Source organism: Choristoneura fumiferana, chromosome 23 (assembly GCF_025370935.1).
Source record: "Choristoneura fumiferana chromosome 23, NRCan_CFum_1, whole genome shotgun sequence".
In the NCBI taxonomy this organism is placed as follows: Eukaryota; Metazoa; Arthropoda; class Insecta; order Lepidoptera; family Tortricidae; genus Choristoneura; species Choristoneura fumiferana.
In genome coordinates, this window is record NC_133494.1 from 12,267,542 (window position 1) to 12,295,504 (window position 27,963).

General features: G+C 38.8%; 1 protein-coding gene across 2 annotated transcripts in view; it reads right to left on the reverse strand.

Annotated features, from left to right (window-relative positions):
• The window catches only part of RunxA (RUNX family transcription factor Runt related A), a 48,326-nt gene that overhangs the window by 14,408 nt on the left and 5,955 nt on the right, over positions 1–27,963 (reverse strand). For both annotated transcript variants that reach the window (XM_074105557.1, XM_074105556.1), the window contains exon 2: positions 15,555–15,668. In XM_074105557.1, the coding sequence (XP_073961658.1) occupies positions 15,555–15,668 (114 nt within the window). The remainder of the gene's footprint in view (positions 1–15,554; positions 15,669–27,963) is intronic.

Sequence of the window (27,963 nt, forward strand, 5' to 3'; positions counted from 1 at the left end):
AGTATACTCCATTATTAGTACAGAATTTTGGAAACGTATTGAAGCACCTCCTTTAACAAGGCACCAAAACTACGTGCCTATGGAAATCTCAAACTCAAACCAAAGGGACTTACAGATGTAACAGTTGAAGTCCTTGGAAGAAAGAAAATTTTACCCGTTGTAGTCATGGAAGACGCCAATCCCATGCTTTTTGGCCTTCAATGGAGCGAGATGTTCGACATGACGTTTCCGGAACCTGTCTACTCGGTTAAACCTACTCAACGAGATACCAGAACACTTAAACAGGTATTGAACAACTTTTCGCCTCTTCTTTGACAACAAACTAGGAAAAGTTATAAATTACGCCGTTAACATCCATATCAAACCTGGTACTGTACCTACACATCCCTGCCCGTCCCGTTAAGTTCTCTATGCGCAAAAATATAGAAAGAGAACTTGAGCGTTTAGTGAACGAGGGAATAGTTACCAAAGTTGATCCGAATACAACTGCTTTAGAATGGCAACCCCCACTGTCAACGTGGTCAAAACAAATGGCCAAATTAGAATTTGTGGTGATTTTCGTAGCACCATTAACCCTGCGATGGTAACACACGCTCATCCAGTCCCACTTTTCGACCAGTTACGTCAAAACCTTGCAAACGGTGATAAATTTTCGAAGATCGACTTAAAAGATGCATACTTACAATTCGAGATCGCCCCAGAATCAAAAAAGTACCTAACAATATCTACTCACAAAGGATATTACCAATACAATAGGATGCCTTTTGGAATATCAACAGCGCCCTCGATTTTCAACACTATCTTGATGAACTACTCGGTGGTATACCAAATGTAGCGATTTATTTCGATGATATCGCCTTAACAGGGAAGAATGACACTGAACATCTCGAAACACTTGTTATGGTATTTGACAAACTACAACGAGCTGGCTTAAAAGTCAATTTAACAAAATGTTCATTCTTCCAAACAGATATCGAATACCTGGGACACACAATCAGTAAGGACGGAATACGGCCGACCAATTCCAAGATTGAAGCAATAACAAAAGCGACACCGCCTACTAACGCTCAAGAACTACGATCATTCCTTGGCCTCGTAAATTTTTATGAAAAATTCATACCTCACTTGCACAGCTTCTGTGCTGATCTGCATGCATTGACTGGCACCCGCCAGAAGTGGCGATGGACAGACAAAGAGAATACAGCGTTTGAAAATGCAAAAAATCTCATTAGTAAATCAAAACCACTTGTAGCTTTTGATGAGAAGCGGCCGTTGTTCTTAGCATGTGACGCTTCAGAAAAGGGTGTAGGTGCCGTATTATTTCATAAAGCAAATGACCAAATTCAACCGATAGTTTTTGCATCAAGAAAACTGAGATCAGCGGAAACTAAATATTCAGTTATTGACCGAGAAGCTTTAGCAATATTTTTTGGCATCCAAAAGTTTGACCAATACTTACGTGGCACAAAATTCACACTAGTCACTGATCACAAACCCTTGATTCACCTTTTAGGCCCGCAACGCAATTTACCGAAACTTGTTAATAATCGATTGATACGGTGGGCTTTGATCATTGGTAGCTATGACTATGACATCGTTTTCACAAAAGGACACCTTAATTTTATGGCTGACTACCTTTCCCGATGCCCAACCCTGATGAGAGACCTTCCCGTGCAGAATTAACAGTACACAAAATAGTTTCTCAACAACAACATGACAGTGTCTCAGATATAGCGTTGACAGAAGAAGTAATACGGAATGCGTCAAGAAATGATCCGATTTTCAAACAAATAGCGGAGAATATTAAGACAGGTTGCGGGAACATTCTTATGCAGACATCTTAAAACCTTATGCTCGGAAACGCATCGAATTATCCATCGAAAATAAGATTTTGATGTGGCAAGGTCGAATAATTATACCGAATACACTCAGGAAGGCTACTTTGAAATATCTGCATACAGGGCACCCTGGAACTTGCGCAATGAAAGCACTTGCACGTTTTTACGTATGGTGGCCATCAATTGACGATGATATTGAGGAGTACATTAAATACTGTCGTAAATGTCAAGAAAACCGGCCAAACAACACTGAACTGCCTGTATTCTCCTGGTCCGTTCCTGACAACCCATGGAAAGACTTCACATTGATTTCGCGGGACCGTTTGAAGGCAAATATTGGTTGATTCTAGCGGATGCACTCTCAAAATGGATCGAAATTAAACCCATGAACCAAATTACCACAAGCAAACTATGTGAAGAACTAGATTCTATATTTACAACCTTTGGCTTCCCACAACTTTTGGTATCTGACAACGGAACACAGTTCACTTCGCAAGAATTTCAAAATTATTGCAAGGACAAGGGCATCCTACACATCAAATCATCTCCATATCACCCGAGGACTAATGGCTTAGCAGAACGCTTGGTAAGGACGTTTAAAACCAGAATGTCATCAAGTGCGAGCGATGGCATGACCCTGAGAAGGCGTCTAGAAAAATTTCTATTTTCCTACCGTATAACACCTCACAGCATCACCGGGAAAAGCCCAGGTGAAATGATGTTTGGACGTCGATTGCACTGTGCCCTGGACAACGCCCGTCCTAACCCGAAAAGAGCTCTACAATACAAACAGATACAAGCCAACATTGAGTCTGAAAACAAACTCCAAATTTTAAAGCAGGTGACAGCGTATTTGTTCGCGCCCGAGACGGATCCCGATGGGAACCAGCTACCATAGCAAGACGTACACACAGATATTCATACGCTGTCAATACTTCTGACGGTGTGCAGAGGAGGTATCATGCTGATCACGTGCGTTCCCGTCTAGCCGACCCAATCAGTCCAGCTTCACCTGTTAACGATATTCCTGCATCACCTTCGTCAGCACCTGATATAAATCCACTAGTACTTCCGTCGACATCTCGTACCCTTCGTTTTCCTTCATCCACACCTACGCCTCATCCATTATCATTTTCCACGCCTGTCAGACATCAGTCACCATCAACTACACTTACCAATCGGCCAGAATCACCTCTCCCAACACCTCTACTTACTCAACCATCAATTTGGTCGTCCTGTCAGACTACTCAAGATCCACCTATTGTAAGCCCAAATGTGATGGACCGCGTTGCCCAAATGGTTCCATTATCATCGGGTCCACAGAGTACAGCGAGAACTCCACGACAAGCCAGCGCTGAGACACCTTGTCTCCCATTGCCTACAGCCATTTTGCAAGGAGCACCAAGGCGCAGTGGCCGCACCGTCACGAAACCACGTCGGCTTATCGAAGAAATGTCGTAGCTTTTATGGATGTGGACGAATGATATATATACTACTGCTCTATGGTTTTGACATTGTCATTGTTGCTTATTGCTTAACAAGCTTAACAATAAAATTATATTTTTTGAGATGGTAATATATTTCACACTGTATCTTATATATATCAATAAATTGTAGTAAACCACTGACAGATTTTCAACAAGATACATAGTGCGAAAAATACTAGATGTTACTCATTATGTTGCAAAGAGTTTTGGTCTTTCTCGAGAAAAATATAGTAGATTAAGTGTCAAAAATAGTGTAGCTTTCTATCAGTACCTAAAATATTTTGTGAATAAGCTTAGTACCTATTATCAAAGAGTATTCCATACATACAAGCAAACGCACAAAGTCAAAACTGTATAAACTTGTAAAAATACCAAATAAATAATTATTAAGTAGGGTTAAAAATACTAAATTCATGACAAGTAGTAGTAACAAAATTAGAAAATTAACATTATCTTCTTACTTCCCATAGCGATCGCACTACCGAGGCGACAGTGGAACACACCACCACCCGTCTGCAGAATACACCCCCTGATTTGTTCGGAGACAGTCGATAATTTATCGACACCCTTAACACCTCCCCCTTAATACAGCATGTGTACGAATTAGAATAAGGACCCGTTAGTTCCCATCAAGCCTTTATTGGATTTTGCTTCATTTATTATTTAACTTTGAAGCTATAGAAACGAATTTAGTAGAAACGTTCGAATCAACGCTTTAATGAGTTCTATTCAATTCATTGGTTTATATACCTAGATAAACAGAACTAGTCTGAGCAAATAAGATCTCTGTCTGATTTTGTTTTTTATTACTTATACTAGCTGTTGCCCGCGCCTCCGTCCGCGTAGTATTCGTTTATCGCTATCCCGCAGGAACTAAGCAATTTTCCGGGACTGAAACTATCTGTAAACTGAATTTCATCTAAATTGGTTCAGCGGTTTAGACGTGATTGAGTTACAAATATCCAAACATCTTCTCAACTTTCACAATTAGTAGGATAGGATTAGGGTTAGGTTCAGAATGGAAATTAAATAGTGAACTTACAGTTTTTCTTTAAACCTAAATAATTAGAAAAGTTGAAAAAATCCCTGACTTTGTCATTTCAAAGATCAATATCTCAAAACTGGCTGCCCCGATTTTAATTTGATCATACCTAGCTAAGAACCACTGCAAGGAAACTCCCTTTCGCATAAAAAAACTGCATCGAAATCTGTCCATCCGTTTGAGAGCTGCGATGTCACAGACTCCAGACAGACAGAAAGAGAGGCGTCAGAGGTTTTTTATTTAGGTACAATTTTACTTAAAAGGTTTGACAGCTGAGCCACTGTTGCAAACCTCTGGGGTTTAAGTAATAGTTGGCGAGATCTCGTAGATCGATGCGCTTACTTTTTAGGGAACCCTTATAGTTTCGCCATGTCTGTCTGTCTGTCTGTCCGTCTGTTTGTCTGTCCGTCCGTCCGCGGCTTTGCTCAGGGACTATCAATGCTAGAAAGCTGTAATTTTGCACGGATATATATGTAAACTATGCTGACAAAATAGTGCAATAATTTTTTTTCTTTTATGGTACACCCCATAAACGTAAAGTGGGGGTGTTTTTTTTTTCTCATCCAACCAGTGTGGAATATCGTTGGATTGGTCTTTTAAAACCATTAGGGGTTTGCTAAGACAATTTTTCGATTCAGTGATTTATTTGCGAAATATTCAACTTTAAAGTGCAAATTTTCATTAAAACCGAGCGTGGAATAATTTGAAAAAATTCAGGATGTTAGTAAATATATCAAACTTTCAAGACTTTTGCTTGAGAATTATTAGTAGTTTAAGAGTAAATAGCAGCCTAAGGTATAAAATATACCTAAACTTGGAATATTTCGTACAAAATACGAAATCCTTAGAAAAATATTACTTAATTTTTTCGTATGGCTACGGAACCCTATTTCGGGCGTGTCCGACACGCTCTTGGCCGGTTTTTTATTATTACATATAGGTAGGTTAAACTATATATTAAAAACTGCTTAGGTATGTAAAGCCAATTTAGGTGTGGTCAGCGTATTAAATTAATCGCGTCTTCAATTTAATTGTGACATACTCTTTAGCTAAGTCTAAGCTATAGGTATGTATGCATCGAGTGTCAATGTTAGGTAACCTGTAAACACGCATCAGTGCAGTCGACATCACTAATCAAGGGTTGTACTCGTAGTGTAGGTAGGTTAACCCCCCCAACGCTTTGGCTGCACATTGCATATTTAATTAAATTGTTCAAATTATCATACATATTATAAGGCAAAAAAAGGAAAATCTTTCTTGTACTTAGTGACAGAAATTACTACCTAACGAATATAAAATGTCACATTTGAAGTTCCTAAATTAAGCGCTGTGTGTAAAGTTTTGGTCAAAACAGTTTTAATAACTTTTTTTTGGTAAGTATTAGAGCCCTACTCACTCTCGTGTACGTCCGTCTGTCACACACGTTTTACAGTCAAAGGGTTGGAGCTACAGTCATTAAATTTTCACAGTATTATTGATCCCAGGTCATACAAATTGACAAAAAATATTTTTTAATGTAATAGCAAAAGGGAGATGAGAAAAAAATTGCAATATCCCATCGAGTTGGGTATTGTTGGTTAGAACAGTAAAGTTGACAAATACTGATATTTTGTTCTAAAAAAAATTGAAAAAACATACAGACAGACAGACGGACAAAAAGTGATCCTACAAGAGTTCCGTTTTTTCCTTTTGAGGTGCGGCACCCTAAAAATGTAGCCAAATAGGCTTTTTTCAATTTTATTTAATCTATGACAAACACAAAAACCGTTGAAGAGTTTCGTCCTGCAGGGGCGATTCTGGCCGGACCAACATTCTACCATTAAATTATTTTGTTGTCACCGGACTGTATAACTATGCCAAATTTCAGCTCAATCGGATACCAGAAAGTAGTCGAAGGCAAATGCTTAAACCACAAATCAAACAAACTAGATACATACTTACTCGTACATAACGTTGCAATTTGAATAAAAGCTTGTAAAAAGCTTCTTTTTTTCAAAAACGTCAACTCTTTTCCCTACGTTTGTCCGATTCACGAACAGACAGCTAACACGTATCAATCGAACGCCCTTAGTCGTGTCGGCCCTCGCAGGTGCGATTGCGCGCATAATTCACGCGACAAGCCCGCATTGTCTACGCTCGCGACGTAACCTAATCGCGCGCGGCAGGGGGGTTGAATCTTTTGGTTATAAGATGAGGTGCGAATTATGTCGCGTGAGGAAAATTGTGATGGAAGTGTATGGTGTTTACAGTGGGTATTGGAAGGGTTAAAATGAAATTGTATTACACGGGTTTGTTAAATGCTTAAACAAAATATTTATACAAAAACCATTGACATGGACACAATACCTACTGGGAGGACAATTCTTACAGTATTAAAATTATATTGTAACGAATAACTCACGTCTTAAATCGAGTTTATCGCTCAGTCGCGCGAGCAGAGCCGAGTCGCGTGCTCCCTTGAAGAAGGGCTACAAAATAGCCCGAAACATGTCGAGCTAAACTCGATTTAAGACGTGAGTTATCCGTTACAATATAAACACATCACTGAATCGAAAAATCGTTGTAGCACCCTAATGGTTTTAAAAGACCTTTCCAACGATATCCCACACTACAAAATTGGATGAGAAAAAAAATCACCCCCACTTTACGTCTATGTCTCTTAAAAAATATATTTTTGAATTTTTATTGTGCCATTTTGTCGGCATAGTTTACATATATATTCGTGCAAAATTACAGCTTTCTAGCATTGATAGTCCCTGATCAAAGCCGCGGACGGACGGACCGACAGACAGACATGGCGAAACTATAAGGGTTCCGTTTTTGCCATTTTGGCTACGGAACCCTAAAAAACATGAGATATACCAGTACAAGACACTAAATAGAACCCTACTCAGCATAATGTCACGGCTAGCCGTGGCGCTGATTTTTAGTGATTTTTCGGTTTCGAGTTATGTTAAATTGTTTAAGAGAAAACTTTGTATTCCATACAAATTCCCTATTACCTTACAGATCGGCATTGACATCTATGTACAAGACTGCATGTTTCTTACATGAAAACGGCGCACAAAAACAGTTCACAGCGCGGTTTTGTGAACAGTTCACTATAGTCTGTTGACGTCCGTGACAGCGGTTGTGTCAAAGTAATATTGATGATTGATGCGCCGCGCGTTTTGTTCCAAACAGCCAGTCTAGTGGCGTAAGGTACGTAGATGTGGATGCAGGTCGGATATCCCTTTAGGGGTAAGTTCACCTTTGTACGTCTCTTTCTCTTGTTAACTGTCATTTACATGTGTTTAATGTATGTGCAACTAGCTGTTAGTCACGACTCCGTCCGCGTAGAATTCGTTTATTACTATCTCACGGGAATTAGGCAATTTTCCGGGATAAAAACTATCCTTTGTCCTTTACCGGGACTCAAACTATCTGTATACCAAGCGGTTTAGACGTGAAAATGTAACAAATAAACAGACTTACAAACTTTCGAATTTATAATATCGAAAATACAAACTGAAACAAAGATGCACAGAAATACCAGAAAAATATACCAGCATTGGGAATCGAAGCCAGGTCCTCGTCATTCCGTGCCACGTGCTATACCGCTACACCACCACTGGACAGGGGTACAGACACGAATTTCTCCTATGCACCACATATCTCAGCTTGTTTGTTTCTTATTTAGTCACTTAAGCAGTGACACTAGCGACATTTATACTGTAGCCCTAGTCGAGAAACTTTCAGCATTCCATTGGAACTAACCGCTCACCCGGGCAAGAGATGTCGTTATCAAGCAACCAAATTAAGATTAGTACCTAATATATGGAAGCCGTGGTGGCCTAGTGGTTTGACCTGTCGCCTCTCAAGCAGAGGGTCGTGGGTTCAAACCCCGGCTCGCACCTCTGAGTTTTTCGAAATTCATGTGCGGAATTACATTTGAAATTTACCACGAGCTTTGCGGTGAAGGAAAACATCGTGAGGAAACCTGCACAAACCTGCGAAGCAATTCAATGGTGCGTGTGAAGTTCCCAATCCGCACTGGGCCCGCGTGGGAACTATGGCCCAAGCCCTCTTGTTCTGAGAGGAGGCCTGTGCCCAGCAGTGGGACGTATATAGGCTGGGATGATGACCTAATATCTATGGGATAAAAAATTATATAATATACTACAATACAATACATTAACCGCACCCAGCTCTGTGATATATTATATCTAGCTGTCTATACTTAAACATCGCATTAAAATTGACAAATGCCGGGGCACACAGGGACCACTCGAAACTCGCACACGCCACATGCTGCTTTCCCGTGCAAAAGCTCCCAGTGTATAAATCAACGGGGCAACAATTACACACTTTCATGGCAAGTTGGAATTAGAAACTGTCATTTGCACCGTTCGAGGGACCAAAGGGGGGAATGGGAGGGAAAAATAGGGTGCGGGCAAGGGCTACTGCCTGATTAAAGGATTACGCTGAGGGGCCGGTCTAGTGAGATTTATAATAGCTAGTATTTCCACTAGTTAGCCTCGGTCAGTGTTTTATGTCTAGGATCATAGTAAAGTATGCAGCCGGATCGGGGATTATTATTTCGGGTTCCGGCTTAGAAATGCTCTATCGTGGACGGATGTTTTGGATTGTTTTCTGATTAAATTTTAGTTTTATACGTTTTTATTCTCGTATAAACAGAGGGGTCGTAGTTCCCAAATAAATTACTAGATTTGAGCGGGGTTACCTTTTGAACTGTGTAACAGATACATTATGAGTATGACAGAATATGGCGTACCTACTCGGACGATAAAGCACATACTGACAACTTATACTGAGCAAGCGAAAAATATACACCTTAAGGTCGAAGAGTACATAAACTTATATGACTTATTATTAGAGTGACCTGGCAGCGTGTCAAGGCAACATACAAATAAAAACAAAGTGACACTGCAGTGCTGATTAAATACACGAACCTTTTCGAGAGGTATTTACTTACATGTTTATTATCATTACAATATTTAAATTGTCGCGATTTTCACTTACATATAATCAATACCATACCCAGTGTACCTAAGTATTCGCGATAACAGCCAATGAAGATAATTGAATTCCACGCGGACGAAGCCGCGGGCAAAAGCTAGTAATAAAATAATATGAAGAAACAAAAATTTAATACTATTTTTTATGACTACAGTACTTACCTACAACTAAATAAACACCTAAAACCTGGTGTTAACTACAGTTTCAAATTAACTCGGCTCCAGTAAACAAATAACTCAATTCCCACGCCTTTTCAAACTCAATCCTTACTACACTTAATTTAAATCTTGAACAATATACAGTACAGGAAAAACAAACGTTGAACGTTCGCGTAAACAAAGCGTAGCCAGTAGCGCCGCCCGCGGGTGGTCTTGCGCGGGCGCACCCAAAATAGCAGCAATGGCCGCTTCAAGAAAAACATCGTTAATTCTCCCGATTATTAAATTGGAGGCAGCTACTGCGCAGAGCTGTTAAACGCACCACCCACTGGGCGGTAAAAATAGGCAAAGGGTTACAGGGTACGCGTGTTTTACTAATAAAATTGAAATATTTTTGGACGAAAAATACACTTTTTATTGATTTTGATCCTGGCTGGCTGGAACTAGAATTAGGGTGTGCTACTGTTGAGATGGAACGGACACGTACAAAATCGACCGTAATGAGTGGAAATCCAGACTTCGCTCTACTCGATTTTGTGATAGGTAGTTTGATTAATCGACTCTGGGGACAGGCATTTATAAATCACACATCACTAGAAAATTCCAGTCGAAAGTGATAAAAATTTTACTCAATTTGAAGTACGAGTGGTGTAGTAAAATATGTCAGCCTAATTAATCTTCTCAATTAGTTACAATTTTAATTTAGGCTGTAGTTTTACAGCTATATATAGATTTTTAGGATTACCCTGCAAGGAATCTTTATAATTTCGCCACGTTGTCCGTCCGTCCATCAGCGGCTTAGCTTGAAGACTAAAAATGCTCATAACCAATAATAACCACACCGACATAGTATAAAGAAAAATAAAAAAAACATTATTTTACCTTAACTGCCCTACATGTAAAGTGGAGATGTTTTTTTTCTTCAGCTCTTTCAAAAATATTATAGAGGTAAGTGTGTTAAGAACATTTTTAGATTATTTTTGTTATGTTAATGTCCAACTGATGATATTTTTTTTACAAAATATGACTAAGTAATCGATCCTATATTCGTAAAAATTATGGTTACATTGAATCTTTTTTAAACAGGTATATGCACGCTTATAAGTAACCTATACATTTAATAAGAAGCATACTCGAACCGCAACCATACATTGTACTAAAAAATAAAAATAGTTTATTGGAAAATATCTTTTTAAAAAATGCCTCCAATTGTCCCGCATTAGGCAAAGCCTGTCACGTGGCGACCACGATTCGGGGTACAAAATACTTTACTATATTTTATTATACTACGTCTCTAACATTTAATGTACAGCAACCCCTCCGTCAGAATAGAAACAGATAATCAATCCAGCCTCCACTCGCATCTATTATCCAGACACCGATGTAAACATAAGTCGGAACTTTCTACAATTTAATTATTTATCGCGTTCGTAGAGGCGGCATAATAAATCAATATGCAGGGCACATGCACACACGCGGTAAGGGGGCCCCCCTCCCCCTGGCCCTTTCTTGACTAATTAATTAAACAACCGATTCATTACATCAGCCTCCTTTGTGCCCTCACATTCGTCTAGCGAGCTAACTGTACCGATAGCAGAGATGTCCTTTAAAATATACGATGAAATAATTTATTGAATCAGGCGTTACTTTGCGGAGGTCCATATCAATGAACTAAAATAATTTCTTTGCTCACCCGCTCTCTGCTCTGAAGATGAGCTCTGGTTGAGTTCGAAATACACTAAACTGAAACTGTGGGTCATACTGAAAACCAGCGCTGCGGCTTGCCGTGGCAACACGCTGAGTATGGCCCTTTTTGCTTCTTTCGTCACAATGTCTTTTTCTTTTTCTTTCTTTTTTAGTATGTAAGAGTATGTAATAAGGTTGTCTTATTTTTAATTGTATTTTTTTTGCTTTTTGCTGTGCCGAAATTTGGCAAATAAATTTATTCTATTCTATCTATATTAATAATTTCGTACCGGTCTACGGTAGACTCGAACGAAATGCACATCAAATTGAAGAGCGTAAAAAATTAGTCAATCCGAGTCGACAACTTGTAGGTGGAAAATTCTGATTATCGAGTATTTTCAATAAAAAATGGAATAAATTACTAAGTATATATAATGGCGTTGCGAAGTAAACATGTCAATGTGGCGTTGGTGTCACGTCATCACGCGTCACGGGTGTCACGTGTTACAGATTCGTATTTTGTATTTCTCCATTATGACCTCCTAGGTCTAATTTCTTTGATTATGAGACAGAAAATCATAGTTATTTGGTTAAATAAGATTTAAGAGAAATATCTACTGGTGAAATACCGATACATAGGTTAGCTGTGAAAGTATTTGTAGTAATATTAAGGCTGGGAATATACGTCAGATTTTTCGTATAAATAAGATAGTCTTTAGTGTCAAAAATTTTTTTTTACAAACTAATATCTTTATGAGTCTACATTTTACCCGAGCGAAGCCGGGTTTTCATCTAGTTCTATTCTTAAAGTAGTGTAGTCTGGTGGTGGTGATAGATGGGTTTGTGTGATTTGTGGGTGTTCTTACAGTGTGGTGGAGGAACTGCATGAACACGCATATCTTGCATAAACGTAGCTATCATAAGGTCGCGGGTGAACAAAGAAGTTCTTGTAGTTCAATGTACGATGAAATTACTGAGGTTGTCATACATCCCAACGGTGGAATCTTTTCATAATTAATTTCGCTATGACTTCTTTTTGTTTGGGATGTCAACGTGATATTCGTAGCACAAAGGTTCCACCCTGGTATGTAATTTAGTTACTCGACTGTACCTTCTACGTCAGTAGTTGGAACAAGGAATGGTCGTACTTGGTTATTAGAATTTCAATTTATAAACTCGTTTTGAGTTTGGTAAGCGTTGGTATCTTGTGTGGTGTTAGTGATTGTGAATGTAATTTGGTTCTGCGTGAATGGTACGAATCCACTTATCTAAAATACGTAAATAACACGTATCCGCACTACTGTGGTTTTAAGGGGATGGATTTTATCAATTTCATCTTTGTTTTATGTGACTTATGTATGTGACTGAAGAAGGAAATGAATAGGTACAAATTGAGTTGACCTATACTCCGTGTACTTTACACAAGACCTCAGAGTCTCAAAGTGCACTTATAGCTAATCAAAATATTTAGAAAGTTTAAGGGGCTGCTTCACCATCCATTGATTAGCGTTAACTGACGGTTAAATGCGATGCCGTCTCTATTTGTTTTGTTCGAATAGACGGAGACGGCATCACATTTAACCGGCAGTTAACACTAATCAATGGATGGTGAAACAGCCCCTTAGTGTCATATCATACACTTTAAAACAGGCTTCAAAATATACTGTTGCAGGCAAGACAACAGTATTTTGTTTCAATGCACAAAATGACAAATATCCACTATATAGATGTATGTGTGGTGTATGTCAAATATACACGACTTGAAAATAAGAATCTGAATTTAAAAGTCGAACAGCAAACACTCCAAAAAATTGACAAGTCATTGTATTTTTTATTTTATTTACGAGACTTGGGCTTTTAGTGTTGCTTTACGTTTGGTACAATTTTAGTTGTCTTACGAATAAAACATTGATTTCTAGTAGTTTTTATTTATTTCAGTGCATGTTTGAGAAAAGCACTATACAAGCCTCGGCGTGAAAGAACATGCATGTACCCCTCCGGCCTCGCTTCTCTCGGCCGTCTATATATACTCAGCCTGCAAGCCTTTCTTTCCCGGCCTCTGCAGTAGTTTATTATTCTTTTATAGTTACCTAAAATTCATAATTGTTGTCCCTTATTATTATAAGGAACAGGCAGTTAATATTGCATCAAATCAATAGGCAAAAAAATCTAATTAGCCCGTCCGTTAGATTATCAGAAAATATTGGACACGTATTTCTTTTACCAATTAACCAATAGTAATTTGTGTCACAAGGGAGCAAAACTATGTATTTACGGTCAGGGCATTCAATCCAGAAGGTAGCGAAGGATTCTACAATAGAAGTCTAAAGTAGAATTCTGAGCGTAATGTAATGATGGATTCAAGTGTTAACGCCCAAGATGAAAATAATTTTTCTCCCGAGTGACTCATACAACTTTTCACACCGAGTATGACGAAAATTAAAATAAAAACAATTCTAAACCTAATTAAAGAACAACCAGCATAGAAAATGGCGTGGTTTTACAATAATTAAGTATAAACTTCAAAAAATTGCATTTTCGAAAAAAACACTTAGAAAAGGTTGCACTTTGATCCCTCTCGTCAGGGAGGAAAAGTTACGTTTCTGAATGAGAGGTGTGAAAAAAAGATGAAGATATAACCAGTTAAAGGTCCGCGTGACATTACGCCGTGCGACACTTTTTGGCACGTCGCCGTAATCAAGGGCAGTCACTTCTGAATTTTGATGCACTTCATTTTTATATATTTTCTTTAATTCAAAAAAAGAACTAACTGACTGGCTAGATAGAATAATGTTGTTTTTGGTTAGGACTCTACCCAATTCTGTGAGAGCTTGTGCTTCCGACGCTACTTAACCCTTCCGGGCCACTATCCCGTGGCGTTCGCAATTATTTTAATTTCTTCCGCGCGACGGACTGATCGAGCAAGGTGTGATTTGGACCCGTCATTTGTTCCTGTCAGTGCGCAGGGAACTATTTAAAGTGTTGCGTTGATCACGGGATTCGGTGGTTTAAGTTAGTAGTGTTGTGATCACAATACTACTAATTTAGTAGTAGTACTACTACTACTTACTATTAGTTCAGAAAATACTTTTTTAAAATGGAAATAATTATGTAGAGTTTGAAATATGAATTAAGTAATATGTTTTTTTTCCTGCTAGTCGAAAATGTTATTAGAGTGATAATTTTCTATTTTTTTAAATGTGTTCGGTTTTAATCAGGTCAAAGTTCAAAGTAAGTTGGATGACTATTCAATAATTTGGTTGGTAGTGAAATTCTGTTGGCTCCGCTTGCTTCCGCTAGAGAGAACGTCGTTGAGTTGAAACTATTTTGCTAGCTGTTGTCCACGACTACGTCCGCGTAAAAGTATGAAAAATAGTTTAACCTACCGAATGTACACAAACTATTTAATAAAAATCGATCAACCCGTTTCGGAGGAGTTTGGTTACAAATACTGTGACACGAGAATTTTATATGTTAGAGATTAATTTGAATGACAAAGCAAGTATTAAAAATACAAGTTTAAGACTGCCTGTCCATTGAAGTGGAGCGATGGGGGCACGGTGGAGTTGCGGACCGGTGTGTCCATAGTCGCGGAGCTATAGAATAGATAGCAGAGTATAGGCAGAACCCGTGTGGTGTCAGGTTAGAATAACACCTCTCCATTTTTTCAGTGGATGTCGTAAGAGGTGACTGAGGATATAGGTTAAGGTATACGGTAGGCAACAGGCTAGCAACCTGTCACTATTGTACCGTTTTTATCAAACTTAAAGCCTAAAGTTGCTAAAATTGGCTCCGAAGCGGTAACGTTTTGGGAATACAGGCGTGATGTTTGTGTGTGTCTGTGTGTTTTTTATATTCGCAGAGTTTTCCCGCTTCCCCGTTCGCGCTCGTTTCTCTGCCTCGCTTCCCCGCTCTTCTTCCTCGCTCTGCTTACCGGTTTGCATGAATTTTTAAGTTGTCCTTGTCCACTGAAGAAGAGCGGAAAATTTATACAATTCTTTTGGTGGATTATTTCACTCCGGGTACTGCCTTTTCACAATGTAACGTTTGACAACCTGTTTCTTTTCGCAAACTCTAAAACTGTAATTATTTCAGGACCATCGTGTAAGAACCCTTTAAGTTAGGTTAGGTTAGTTTTATAAAAATACTGAACTAGTTATAGTTTCAGAAATATTAAACATTTGGGAAATGTAAAGTTGCGAAATGAAACAGGTTGCCAAACGTTATTCGCCGAAACATTAATAAACCGTTTCGCTCCTGCCTCACTCCGCTCCAGTGCCCAGGTAGCCTTAATAAAAACCTATTGTAACAAATGAATACTAACTGGTTTTAGACCTGGGTTCCCGGGGCCCGTCGACGGTGACCTTTATAGCCTTGTTGTAGGTGGTGACCTGCGGCGGTGATGTCGACACGGTGATGGTGAGGGTGAACGACTTGCCTGGAACAACAGATAACTTGTGTTAATGGAGTTAGCTATTGTACGCTTAAAGGTAATTGCGGCACAAATGGACTCGAGTATGAGGTAAAGTAAGATAGAAGGAAGAGGATAAGAAGGTAGCTCAAATTTCGTTGCTGCCACCCACTGTGTAGGTAAACACATGTTCAGTGAAAACCTTTTTACGGTGACAGTTATCGCCATTACGATGCACGAATTACGTTATTGTATTGTGTATTGTTATTTTTTTCTTCTGTTTGTTTCTTTCGTTCAATTACTAATGAGACCGTTAGAAGATCAAAATCGAAGTGAGTTTTATATAAACATACATACATCACATATGCCAGGCGACAAGGACGAACAAGCAAAGCTGTAAGGCCTCAGATTCTTTTGCCTTTCCCAATCCCAAAACAGAAAAAGAAGTTGAAAGCGTCGTGGCGGCATAAGTTGCAAAACAATACATAACGACAACCTAAGAAATAATTACCGAATTGTTCATTTTTTAATTCGTTACTCAAAATTACGAAAAATAAGGAAAGAAAAATAAGCATTCCCGGCTTTGCAAGCCACGGTAGAGTCATGTGGGGTAAACGTACGCAGTGGATACCTAAGCCACCCACTGCTTACGTCTGGGGTTATGGTCGGTGGTACGGTGGGTCAGAAGAGCGTTTACCCCACATGACTCCATACTCGCCTTTTAGGCGCTCCCATTTCGTAACGTGTTGAGAAAACTCCCAGCCGTCAGTCCTTTTCAAATTTTACACGTACCTACAAGGCAAGTGAAACAACTGTACAATTATAGAGAAATTTAATTTTTAACCGTAAATAATGAAAAATAACTAGGTAGGTATGAAAGTTTATTGATAGTTACAAACATGTTAAAAATTAAATGCAAACTTTTTACTCGTGAACGCCATAAATTGAATCTGCGGCGGGTTCCCTCCGCGGCGCCCACTTTTTGTAGTTCGATTTTGATCACTTGTTTGAAAAGTTAAAAATTTATTGCCGGTTTGTTTTCAATTTGTGTGTCCGATAAAATTTGGGCGGTTATGCGCTACGTCTAGCGACCTAAATAATTGTCAGTCGAAACAAATCAATTTCAATTTGTTGCGAAATTGGTTTTGGTTACAAAATATTTTTTCATCTCCAAACGTTATGACATAACTAGAACATGGCCTAAGTCAGAAAATGACTTTCTAGGGCCTTCTCCGAAGTTCGATAATCGAAGTTCGTATCGTATTGTCCCTCTCACTCTCGTAAATATTATAAGTGTCAGAGGGACCGAACGACACGAACTTCAATTTTCGAATTTCGAAGTAGCCCTGTAGAACATGACCTACGTCAACCAAATGGTTTGCCCAGCATGATGATGATGATGATGAACGTATGCCACTGACAAACAAGATTAGTCACGACACGTTAGACTGGAGTAATTTGCCTTCAATGCATTCATAAACAAGTGAAAACCTTCGAATGAAACGTATAAAAGAGCAGCTCCACTCCACAACGGGCCGTCACAACCAGCAACGCGGCCACTTCATCACAACGTAATAAAAAAAATATTTCCATCTGCGGAAAAACCGCAGTTAATATTAAATGACCGTCCGTCAAAGCTGTATTGTAGCGCTTTGCCACCGCTGCGGGATGCAGCCAATACCGATTTTGTGATTCTTTCCCCCCTCGTTGGGTGGGTGGGTGAGTGACATGTAAGCTTTAATGGGACTTGGACCGGGACGCTGGCTACACGCGAAAAAACTGAAAAAAAGGCTCATTCATACGTGATTTCATGTGTAGGCTACTTGCGGGCCGGGCGGCGGGGCTCGTTAAAAATGTAAGCGAGCGGCTTGTTGCGGGCTATCGGAGTTTATTAACGCACCGAGGATGCTGTTAACACTTGTTTGCGGACCTCGGTTGATGCGGGCGAGTCGATGTCAGTTCTTTAGCCATTATCACGGTAATTTGACATTTTAAAAAACTTAATTTGTAACATTACTAGACTTTGCCCGCGGTTTCATACGCGTAATCCGTTTGTTCTGGCAATTGAATTGAAATTTCGGGATTTTTTAAATCTAAATAAAAACGTAGCCTATGTGTTATTCCCGACGTCCAGCTATCTATATACCAAATTTCATCCAAATCCGTCTAGCTGCTTTAGCGTGAAGGCGTAACGAACATACATACACACTCACACACATACGCACACACACGTAATCATAAACCATAATTATAATATTTCTAATTAAATAATTCACAATATGAAAACATTCCTGAAAAGGTGAGTTCGGTCATTGTCCAGAGAGTACGACGTTGTATAACAACAAAAGTGCCTTACCAAGGACTCAGACCAAAATATTCACACCCCATGAACCTGTCCAACTCCAAACTAGTTGCGTAATCGCGAGCACCTGTAATTGCTCGTCGCTCAAAAAAGCGAGCATTTGAGACCGGCCGTGCCAGCCGCGGCGCGCCACCGCTCCTAAATAAATAACCTGTACTTAATGCCGTGCCTCACGATACCTATGTCCAAAGAATATGCAAGTGTAGACTGTATGAGTGTGACATTTATACAAAAGTAACAGTTCGCCCCAGCACCTTGCAAGCGCCACAGTGGTGCGCGAATAGGCATAATAATATTTTTTCTATTAATTTTTATTTATTTATAGTTATGCACGATTGTTAATTGATTAGTCGTACCTATGTCGTACTACCACTGTACTGTCGTGCCGGTCTGAGTGGAGAGCCTTGGGGGAGGCCTATGTCCAGCAGTGGACGTCTTTCGGCTGACATGATGATGATGATGATGATGTCGTAGATACAAAAGTTGCAAAATTCTGCAAAAAAGTGATTTACCGTAATTTTGACAGCAACTCCTATGGAAGGTCAATTTGGCGGGTATGTTTCAAGGGGGCACCTTGCTTCCAGCGCGAATAAATAGGTAATTACGACTTTTAGTGCAACTTGTATTTCAAACACTTTTGTAACTTTGCCTGTAGCTCAATGTATCTATATTCAACCGCTGCGTACCTTAAGAAAAAATCGCGTGAAAACTTAAAGATGGTTTTGATACCTTTTTGTCCTAAACTCACTGACAGATTTGTAAAAATTAGAAAAGCCACATTGAATATTTACTTCTCTATCTACCCTTCTTATTCTTTGACCAGCGTTTTTATGAGCTCCCAATTTCCACGCCTAAAGTGACACGATCAAATGACTGACGTGTTCAGTTCGTACCTTCGTAACTGTCTCGATGACAAACTTGGTTTTAGCACGACATTTATTTTATAGGGTCACTATAGGTGTAAAGGACGCGTTTTTTGTTACTTTATGGCAGTATTTTTAGCTAGAAGTTCTTTCATATACGAAAAAGCCGTACGCGTCCACTCTTTAATTCAAAAACTAGTTGCCCGCGACTTCGTTTGCGAAGAATTCGTTTATGGCGTGTCAGCGGTCAATCAATAAATCAATATATAAATTTTGATAGCGGTAACTACGGTGACCTGTCGTTTTGCCGAGTTTCATTACGCAGATTTTCATTTCGCAGACAACTGTTGGCAGATTTTTCTTTTGGCGAGCAACGTTTGGTATAATTTCGTTACGCCTATTATTCGTTTCGCCGAGTAGTCGGTAGGAAGAATAGCGATAAGCAGATTTACGTTTAGTAGATTGTTTGTTTCGTAATTGTTTCATTTAACCGAACAACTGTTCGTCGAGACACGATAAGCAGAGTTATCACATGGCATTCATATTGTTAAGTAGATTTAATGTTCAGTCGATTTTTGTTTCGTAATCTGCGTAGATAAAATCGGCCAAACGACAGGTAGGATTTTACTGAGTTGACTATATAAATATACTAGCTTTTATCAAAATGAAGTTAGGTGCGACGACGAGCGTTAGCGAGGAGGAGTGTTAGGTAGAATTGCGACCAACAACGCACAAGCCGAGCGAGCGAAGCGAGCGTGCTGCGGTAGCGGCCGGCGAAGTGCCAGAACCGAATTGCTAGCATCGCGACTTGGTTTCTTTAAACTCCAATGTAAAATAAATACAAATGATGGTCAAAAATACGTTTATTACTTTTGCGTTATACGTTTGAAACTTGTGAGGGTACATAAAAAAATCATAAGAATGCGCGGTCAGCACGGCGTGTAAAAATGCAATAAGGTCATAGTGTAATCCACACATATTCACGGTATTGAATGCCAGTCCCCATGCGAAACGAAAAGATGCGAAAAGTTGATATGCGCACTGAATAATAGTTCAACCGTTACAAAAGCGAAAGGTTGTTCGACCAAATGTTGCAAAATGTGTAGTGATTAATAGGCTAAACGAATTTCTGTAAATAGTTGTTCGGCTAACTGACTCATATGCCAAGTAAATAGTCTGCTAAAGGTTGAGTTACGAAACGTTAGTCTGCGAAACAATACATCTGCGTACAAATTCATCGGCGTACCGTTACTCGGCGAAACGTTGTCTGCCAATCAATAATCTGCCTAAAAAATAGTCGGCGAATCATTAGGTAACCGTAACTACGAGTAGATCAAAAACTAGTTTGTTTTTCTTAGGGTCTTAAACTATCTCTACACCAATTTTATCACGGTCGGTTGAGTATTTTAAGTATGAAAGCGTTAGTAAGGATTTAAAAAATAAAATCATCATCATCATCACCCGTCCTTATCTGTATACATTGGTTGCCCGCAACTCTCGCGATTAAATATAAAATGTAGATGATTAAACACAAAAGGGGATGTCATCTTTTATTTTTGTAAACAATCGTGTATTACATTGTTAACATCTAACCTAAAATCTGAACTTTAATATTTTCATAAATAAAAACGTGAATTTAGCCTCTAGCACCTTTACAGCATTCATTCATTAATTTCAATGCCCTTTCTAACTCTGTTAAACTCCTACACGATAAGATCGAATAAAACTTTTCATCACCCAATCTCTGGCAACACCGAGCAGCTGTCATTGTGACAGCTGTCAAACGCACCCGCCATTGCAGCCGACGATGCGCTAATGCGACGTAGTGCTAATTGAGCGAATTAATATGCTGATGTAAGCTGAGATCGCGCGATCATGGAGGTTAATTATAGGTAGGAATTGGAGTGGTTGCCTAATAGTTATTTGTAGGCAATACTGCAAGCTACAAGTATTAGCAGTAATAATTGACAAACCAACTCAGTTAAGTGTTGACTATTAACAGAAACTAAAACCATTCCAAAGATTTTTTTGAAATATTTTAAGTGTTTACCTGGTGTGTGTTGAAATGTTTACCTATTGTTTTTTACACTAAAAAAAAAATCATACTAAGTATTTAACACTATTTACAAGGTTTATAATACAGTTTAAAATTTATTCACATTAGTCGAGCTTCTTATTATTTAATTACACAATATACGAAGTCCACTGAATTTCCCGCGAATGAACCAAACTGACAGCTAAATTATTTTTCTGCTGCGGGCGCTGCGGCGCATGGCAAGAGTCTGAAGCGCTATTCAGCCTCCGAGAGGGCGACAGCCAATGAGGATGAGAATTTAAAGTTGTTCTTTATTCAAAATACTTGCACCTAGTGCTTACATTTTGGTGATATGTTTTTATTAACTTGTAATGTAATGTAACTAGTTATGTTTGTTCGGGTGGAATTAATATTTTAACTTAAATTTGAAGTGGATATCTTCAACCGATTGAGCTGAAATTTTGCATGCATGTATTAATCCGATGACAATGCATTATTATTATGACGTAGAACTGATCTGATGATGGAGTTAGATGTTGACCATAGGAACTCTGTAATAAAACGACACGACTGCATCGATTTTGGTCTCATTTGATTCGTCTTGACGACTACCTACTTTGGCAACCAACCAGGGGCAAAAAGTACCGCCAGCAAAAAAGCTTGTATTAGAATTTTTTACAAAAAAATATTACTGAACTATTTGTTTTGAAAACATTGTAATTTTTTTAAACACATAACCAGGCCTAATATCGCAATTGCGTCATCATCTTCCATCGTGTATGACGTGATTCCATGTGTATGAGAGAGCTTCTGCGGAGAACTGACGATTGACGTCGATATCGGAGGCGTGTGGAGACACTAGCAAAGTTCGATTTATCTGCACAGATTGAAATCGCTACGATATATTTACATGTGTAGCAAGCAATGTGTAAAAAGCAAGGAATACCTACATTCATATTTAAAAAGGTCTAAAAAAATTAAAAGAAATGAAACCAAGTTTCTCCTATAAGTTATTCCACCTCCAGCAGCCTTTACGAACGATCCAAGCGAATATTAATGGAAACCCAAGATTTACTACATATTACTTAGTCTCGCAAAAAAGTCGTTCGCCGCACGAACTTCCTTTGCTTTTAATCTGACGCAATATTTTAGAGTTGTGCAAATGAAAAGTTAGTCTGAAGACTTGGGCGGCCCGCCTCCCGCTTTCCAGCCAATGGAGGCGGGCGGGAACCGTCTTGCAGGGCGGGGCCGTGGTCGCGTAGCCATTTCAATTTTTTCCTTTGAAGAATTCTTTTTGAATTTATATTGTGGTCAGTTGAGAGCTTTGGCATCAGTGGTATTTAGTTAGTTTTATTCTGGATGCTGCTTAAATAAATTCGAAACATCGTTAATTGAATTTTATTCGCTTTCTGTGAAATTAACGCTCCTGGCATATTTTGAAAAAGAGCGAAATATCTGAACGACTCTATTTTTAATACCCTACATAAAAAGAATGATGTAACAAGTTTGACGCCATGAGTCTGTCTGTTTGTGGCATCGTAGCTCTCAAACGGATAAACCAATTTCCATGGGGTTGTGTATATGAAAGCGAGTTTCCTTTCGATGGTTCTTAGATAATAAATTTTATGTTTGATAATGAACTTTTCGCTGAAGTGGCGTTGGGCTGGCCACATCTGTCGCAGGACTGATGAACGGTGGAGCAGACGAGTCCTCGAATGGAGACCATGGACGGGAAAACGTAGTGTAGGGCGTCCTGAGGCACGGTGGACGGACGACCTTAAGAGGGTCGCTGGCGGCGGGTGGATGCGAGGGGCTGAAGACAGAGTGTTGTGGCGCGCCATGGAAGAGGCCTATGTCCAGCAGTGGACTGACGTAGGCTGATGATGATGATGATTATGATAATGAACTATGTGATATAGTTTAGTTATTTACTCGTAGGTTAGTAATTATGCAAGGCATGTTCTGATATTTTGAAAACCTTTTACAGCTCAGATTGTCACGCCTGGTGACTGTGTAGGTATCTAAAGCCCGACCAGGAATTAAAAAAAAAACCTCGCCATACTGCGGAAAACTACTAGAACTAATTTCTTCAACTGGCAACAGTAAATAAAGACGTCACTAACTAACTAGCGCCATTGGTCAAAGCTAAGTGTCGATTGTGCGTGGTCTATTTCTTGCATATTGTGAGTTATTTGTGCGCTAAAATACCAAAAACTATTAATAGTTACTTAAGAAAAGTTATTACAATATGACGAAGTATTTTTCGGAGAGAAAGTCGGAAGGATTAATTATATTTCCTCTAAATAACATCACCGACCTTGTTGTAAACATGTCTTAATTAGGTACATCATAATATAGTGCGTATAATGGAAATTGGCTAATGTGTGAATAAATTGGTAAAAGTAACAGTCTTATTTTATTTTAGGTATATCCCGATCTTCCGTAATTAAAATACCAAGAGCAGATCAGACGTCACCTTAGAAAAGTAAATAAATAAATTGAAAAATTACCTAATACGTTTTTTTTTTAATGAGAGGTATATAGATTTTTCAAAAAATCACTATAAATCCAATTTTCAACCGATTTAAATTTTCTCTACGCTAAACACTATCTGTTTATCTATATTTTCATAATAATATTAAGATATGGCAAAATAAAGAGTTGTCAAATACCGTATTATTAATGTAAGCATCAGTGATAGAAAACATCTAGACTTCAACAGACAAAGAATCCGATTAGATCCGATCCGGTGGTAGATTTTTTTGACATTCATAAGTGCTTGTTATAGCCTAAATTGAGTAAAGATAATTTGTCTTTGACTTTGACATTATCTGTTACTGAACCAGTCAGTAGGTACAATCTGATCATGGGTAAGTATCAAAACGAAGCGCAACTGGTCCAAGCGCGGCATCAACACGCCTAAAAATCATCTGGCTAAATTCTCAGCTAGTCGAATATACAAGGATAAGTATATTAGTAAAATGATTAATACTAAAATTGAAAATAAGTGTTTCCGGAGCGGTACAACTTAGGGATCTTTAAAAAACAAGCTTATCAGTCTCTCAAAGGGCCGGCAACGCACCTGTGACACCTCTCGTGTTGACAGGTGTCCATGGGCGGCGGTGATTGCTTCCCATCAGGTGACCCGCATGCTCGTTTTCCCCCTCTTATATAAAAAAAACCGGCCAAGTGCGAGTCGGACTCGCGCACCGAAGGTTCCGTACAAATATTTTTATTATATGATGTAACTAAAAATTTATGCTTTTTGCAATTTATCTTTATCTGTGCTATAAGACGTTGCTTATTTGTACCAAATTTCAAGATTCTGAGTTCACGGGAAGTACCCTGTAGGTTTTGATTCCCTTGAGTGTGTCGAAAATTTGCTAAACGGCTGTATCTTTTGATTGCGTTGGATTAGAAGTTTGATTCTCTCACAGCTCCAAGGGACAGTAGCCTTAAGTATTTGATATAAATTTCAGCTTGATACCTGCACGCGTTCCTGAGAAATAGGGTCTTGACAGACGGACGGACGGACGGACAACAAAGTGATCCTATAAGGATTCCGTTTTTTCCTTTTGAGGTATGGAACCCTAAAAATAAAAATAAAGTGGTTTTATTTACTTACTTTATTTTACATGAAACTGACCGTGATTGACCCCTATCACACCTGATGTATGTATTAAAACTGGACTAGGTATAGTTAGTTTAAAACATGTACCTATGTAGGTAGACGCTGTAAATTAAACTTGATCATCAATAATATATATTAACATATAATATTTTTACACTAGCCAATTCGCATTTGTACGACTGTCCTTAGTGTTGCTATAATTATTGCTAATATAACGTCCCCAGGGCAGGTTTTTTAATTCCTGGTCGGGCTTTACATAGTTTCTATTTATCTACTTCGTTTTACTTCTGTCGTAGTTTGCTTCATTATCATTATGCATATCTATTGGAGGTGATACATCTCTTATTATTATTAAGCTGTAATGGCAACACAATCCTAACGTCAGCAAAAAAACCGTTTTAAAATTATTTATTTTACTCTCGCAAGAAAGTCTCATTACACCTATTTGTTAACACGTTTAACATAAACTATCTCGTGTCCATCAATACAGAATATTGAACGAGATGAACACTCGCGAAACTAAAAACAAAACAAATCGAAATCTCATTAAAGAACGCCATTCATGTCACACGCGACGTCGGTACACGCAATCCTCGTGCGTGTGGCCTCGCGTCAACCGTAACAGCTCTTGTCAACCATAACGTGGCCACAGCGGGTATACCCGGGTACCCGGCTACCCGGTTAACCGGCCCGGTTAGCCGCGGAAAACTACCATTTCATTTATGGCCGGCCCCTGGTTTGGGGTAGTGGGTAAAAGCCGCAAGTTGCGTCGTGCTGTTTCACGGCCGAGTTGACGCTTGCGGATCGATTTCAGATGAGTGTTAGGTTTGGTACGTTACTGGTGTACTAGACAACTAATGGACAATCGGCTAGTTGTTTCATGAACATGAATAGGGTTCGATCCCCGGTCGGGCAGATATTTGTATAAAAAATATGACCGTTTATTCTTGGGCATTTAATATAGTTAATATATTACAACATTTGCTTAATTTGTGAAGTTTAGGACTAGATCAATTGGTGTCAAGTGTCTTGTGATATTTATTTATTTATTTTAGTGCATTCCTCCACTTGTATTTTTGCGTAGTTCTTCGAGCTACCTGCAAGTTTTCTGTCGCATTATATTGAAGAAATGAGAGACCACAAGCAAGAAATTTAATGAATTGTAAGTGTGCCGCACACCAATCGTTTTATAAAATCTTTTCATTCTTGCTGACTCATTTCTTCAGTATAAGTGACGAAAACCGATAGCGGTTGAAACGCTTGTAGTACGTTACCTTTTTTTTTATAAACGAATAGTTTGTTAGTCGACTAGACACTAAATCATTGATTTATTTATTAAGTACATAAAGGCACAAAGAAATGTAAAGATGCGCTCTGGATGTGCGATGTAGACCTTTAGAGCGGTTTCAGACTAGCGTCTTTTCTGCGCGTATATGGTCGATTTTGTGCGTACGCGCCCTGGCCGAGATTAAACCGAACGCGCTTGTAAGTACGCGCGTATTTCTGCGTATTCGAAGAAAACAAAACCGCAAATGTACGCACTGTATGGACACGCGTTGCCAAAAAAGAGCAACTACGCGCAAATAAAACGCTATTCTGAAACCACCCTTAGTACGAAATAATGAGAACAACTGCTGGAAGCTTAACCACTTTTTGTTTCAACTGTATACCGCTTCTTTGCGACAAAACTGTGTTATCTCTAAAGTTGCGATATTACCAGATGTTACAGTTTTGTCGCAAAGGTGCGATACTTACATTCAAAATATACAATGTCACATAGGATTACGTGGCCGCATCTTAAGATATTCAAGGTACTAGAGAATAGAAATTTAGCAGCCATATTCTTTAAGATTTTTTCCAATATTAGCCTTTCTATATTAGAGAGCTTGGCTATTGTGGTTGAAGTGAGTTAAGGCGGTTAACTCCTGTCGTAAGTGCGTTAGGTTCAGCTTCCATGAGGGCCACAAATTCTGTTTAATATTCTCTCTGTGACCAACGTCATGCCAAATCGAACGCGGCTAAAACCGATAAACTGAACAGACTGTTTAAATGTAGGTTTAAATGGTAAATGACCATTTATAGTGGAAAAATACTTGTTTACTAGGAAAAATCTTAGGGAAAAATCATGCAAAATTGTCTGTAATTAAGAGTTTGATTTTTGAAAGTAAGGGGCTGTTTCGCCACCCATTGATTAATTTTATTTGAAGAATAGATGTGATGCCGTCTCCGTCTATTCGAACAAGACAAACAGAGGCGGCATCACATTTATCCGTCAAATAAATTTAATCAATAAAATAAAATAAAATAAATAATAAATATCACGGGACAATTCACACCAATTGACCTAGTCCCAAAGTAAGCTTAGCAAAGCTTGTGTTATGGATACTAAGCAACGGATAAATATAATTATATAGATAGATACATACTTAAATACATAGTAAACACCCAAAACCGAGTACAAACATTCGTATTTTTCATACAAATCAATGGATGGTGAAACAGGGGCTAAGTGTACTAATGTACATGTAGTTGAATGTAGGGCTGTAACGGAACTTCGCCTCCGCCTCCGTTACTGCGGAAGTTCAGCAAGAAATCGTATCTTCGCCTCCTCCTCCGCCTCCGCATTTTTTTTGCGGAGTTTTAACGGAGGTTTATTTCTCATTTCATTATCTCGGCGCGCAGCGGGAACGCGGTCGGGGTGGGGGCGAGCGTATGTCAAATAACACACGACAGGAATCAATCTGTGTCGTTGCTTGGGCGTACGAAATTGTAATGTATATTATGTTTGATTGAACCGCGATTTTTTAAAGTGATTTTATACAAAGTAATTGTTTATTTAAGTCACATGCACGATGACGCCGAAAACAAGTGAGATTTGGCAGTTTTTTTTTAGAAATTTTAGAGATTTTTGAGTTGAATAAAGCATAACGTAACTATTTTTCTACATCCACTTTCACCTCCGTCGCTCGTCGCTTCTGCATCCGCCTCCGCCTCCGCTAAGAAGGCCTCCGTTACAATCTTAGTTGAATGTACCATCAGCCAAATAAGTGGTCTATAAATTTTAAACAAGTTCCTATCAAATGAATATGTCGCTAAAGTTGAACTTTAAAGTTGACGGACACGTCTATTGGCCTTATTGTTTTATGCCATGCACACGATTATCAACTTTAGGGTGGTAGACCACATATTTGGCATAAAATATACCATCTATGGAAGATTCCCTATAAAATACGAAATCCTTAGAAAAATATTACTTAATTTTTTCGTAATGGCTACGGAACCCTATTTCGGGCGTGTCCGATAAGCTTTTGGCCGGTTTTTGAAATTATCAGTAGAGCAAATTAAAGAACAATTCCCAAGCGAATATTATCCTAAGCAACGTAAAAACAACAAATAAAAACCCCTTAACGAACGCTTGTGCATAACGGTGT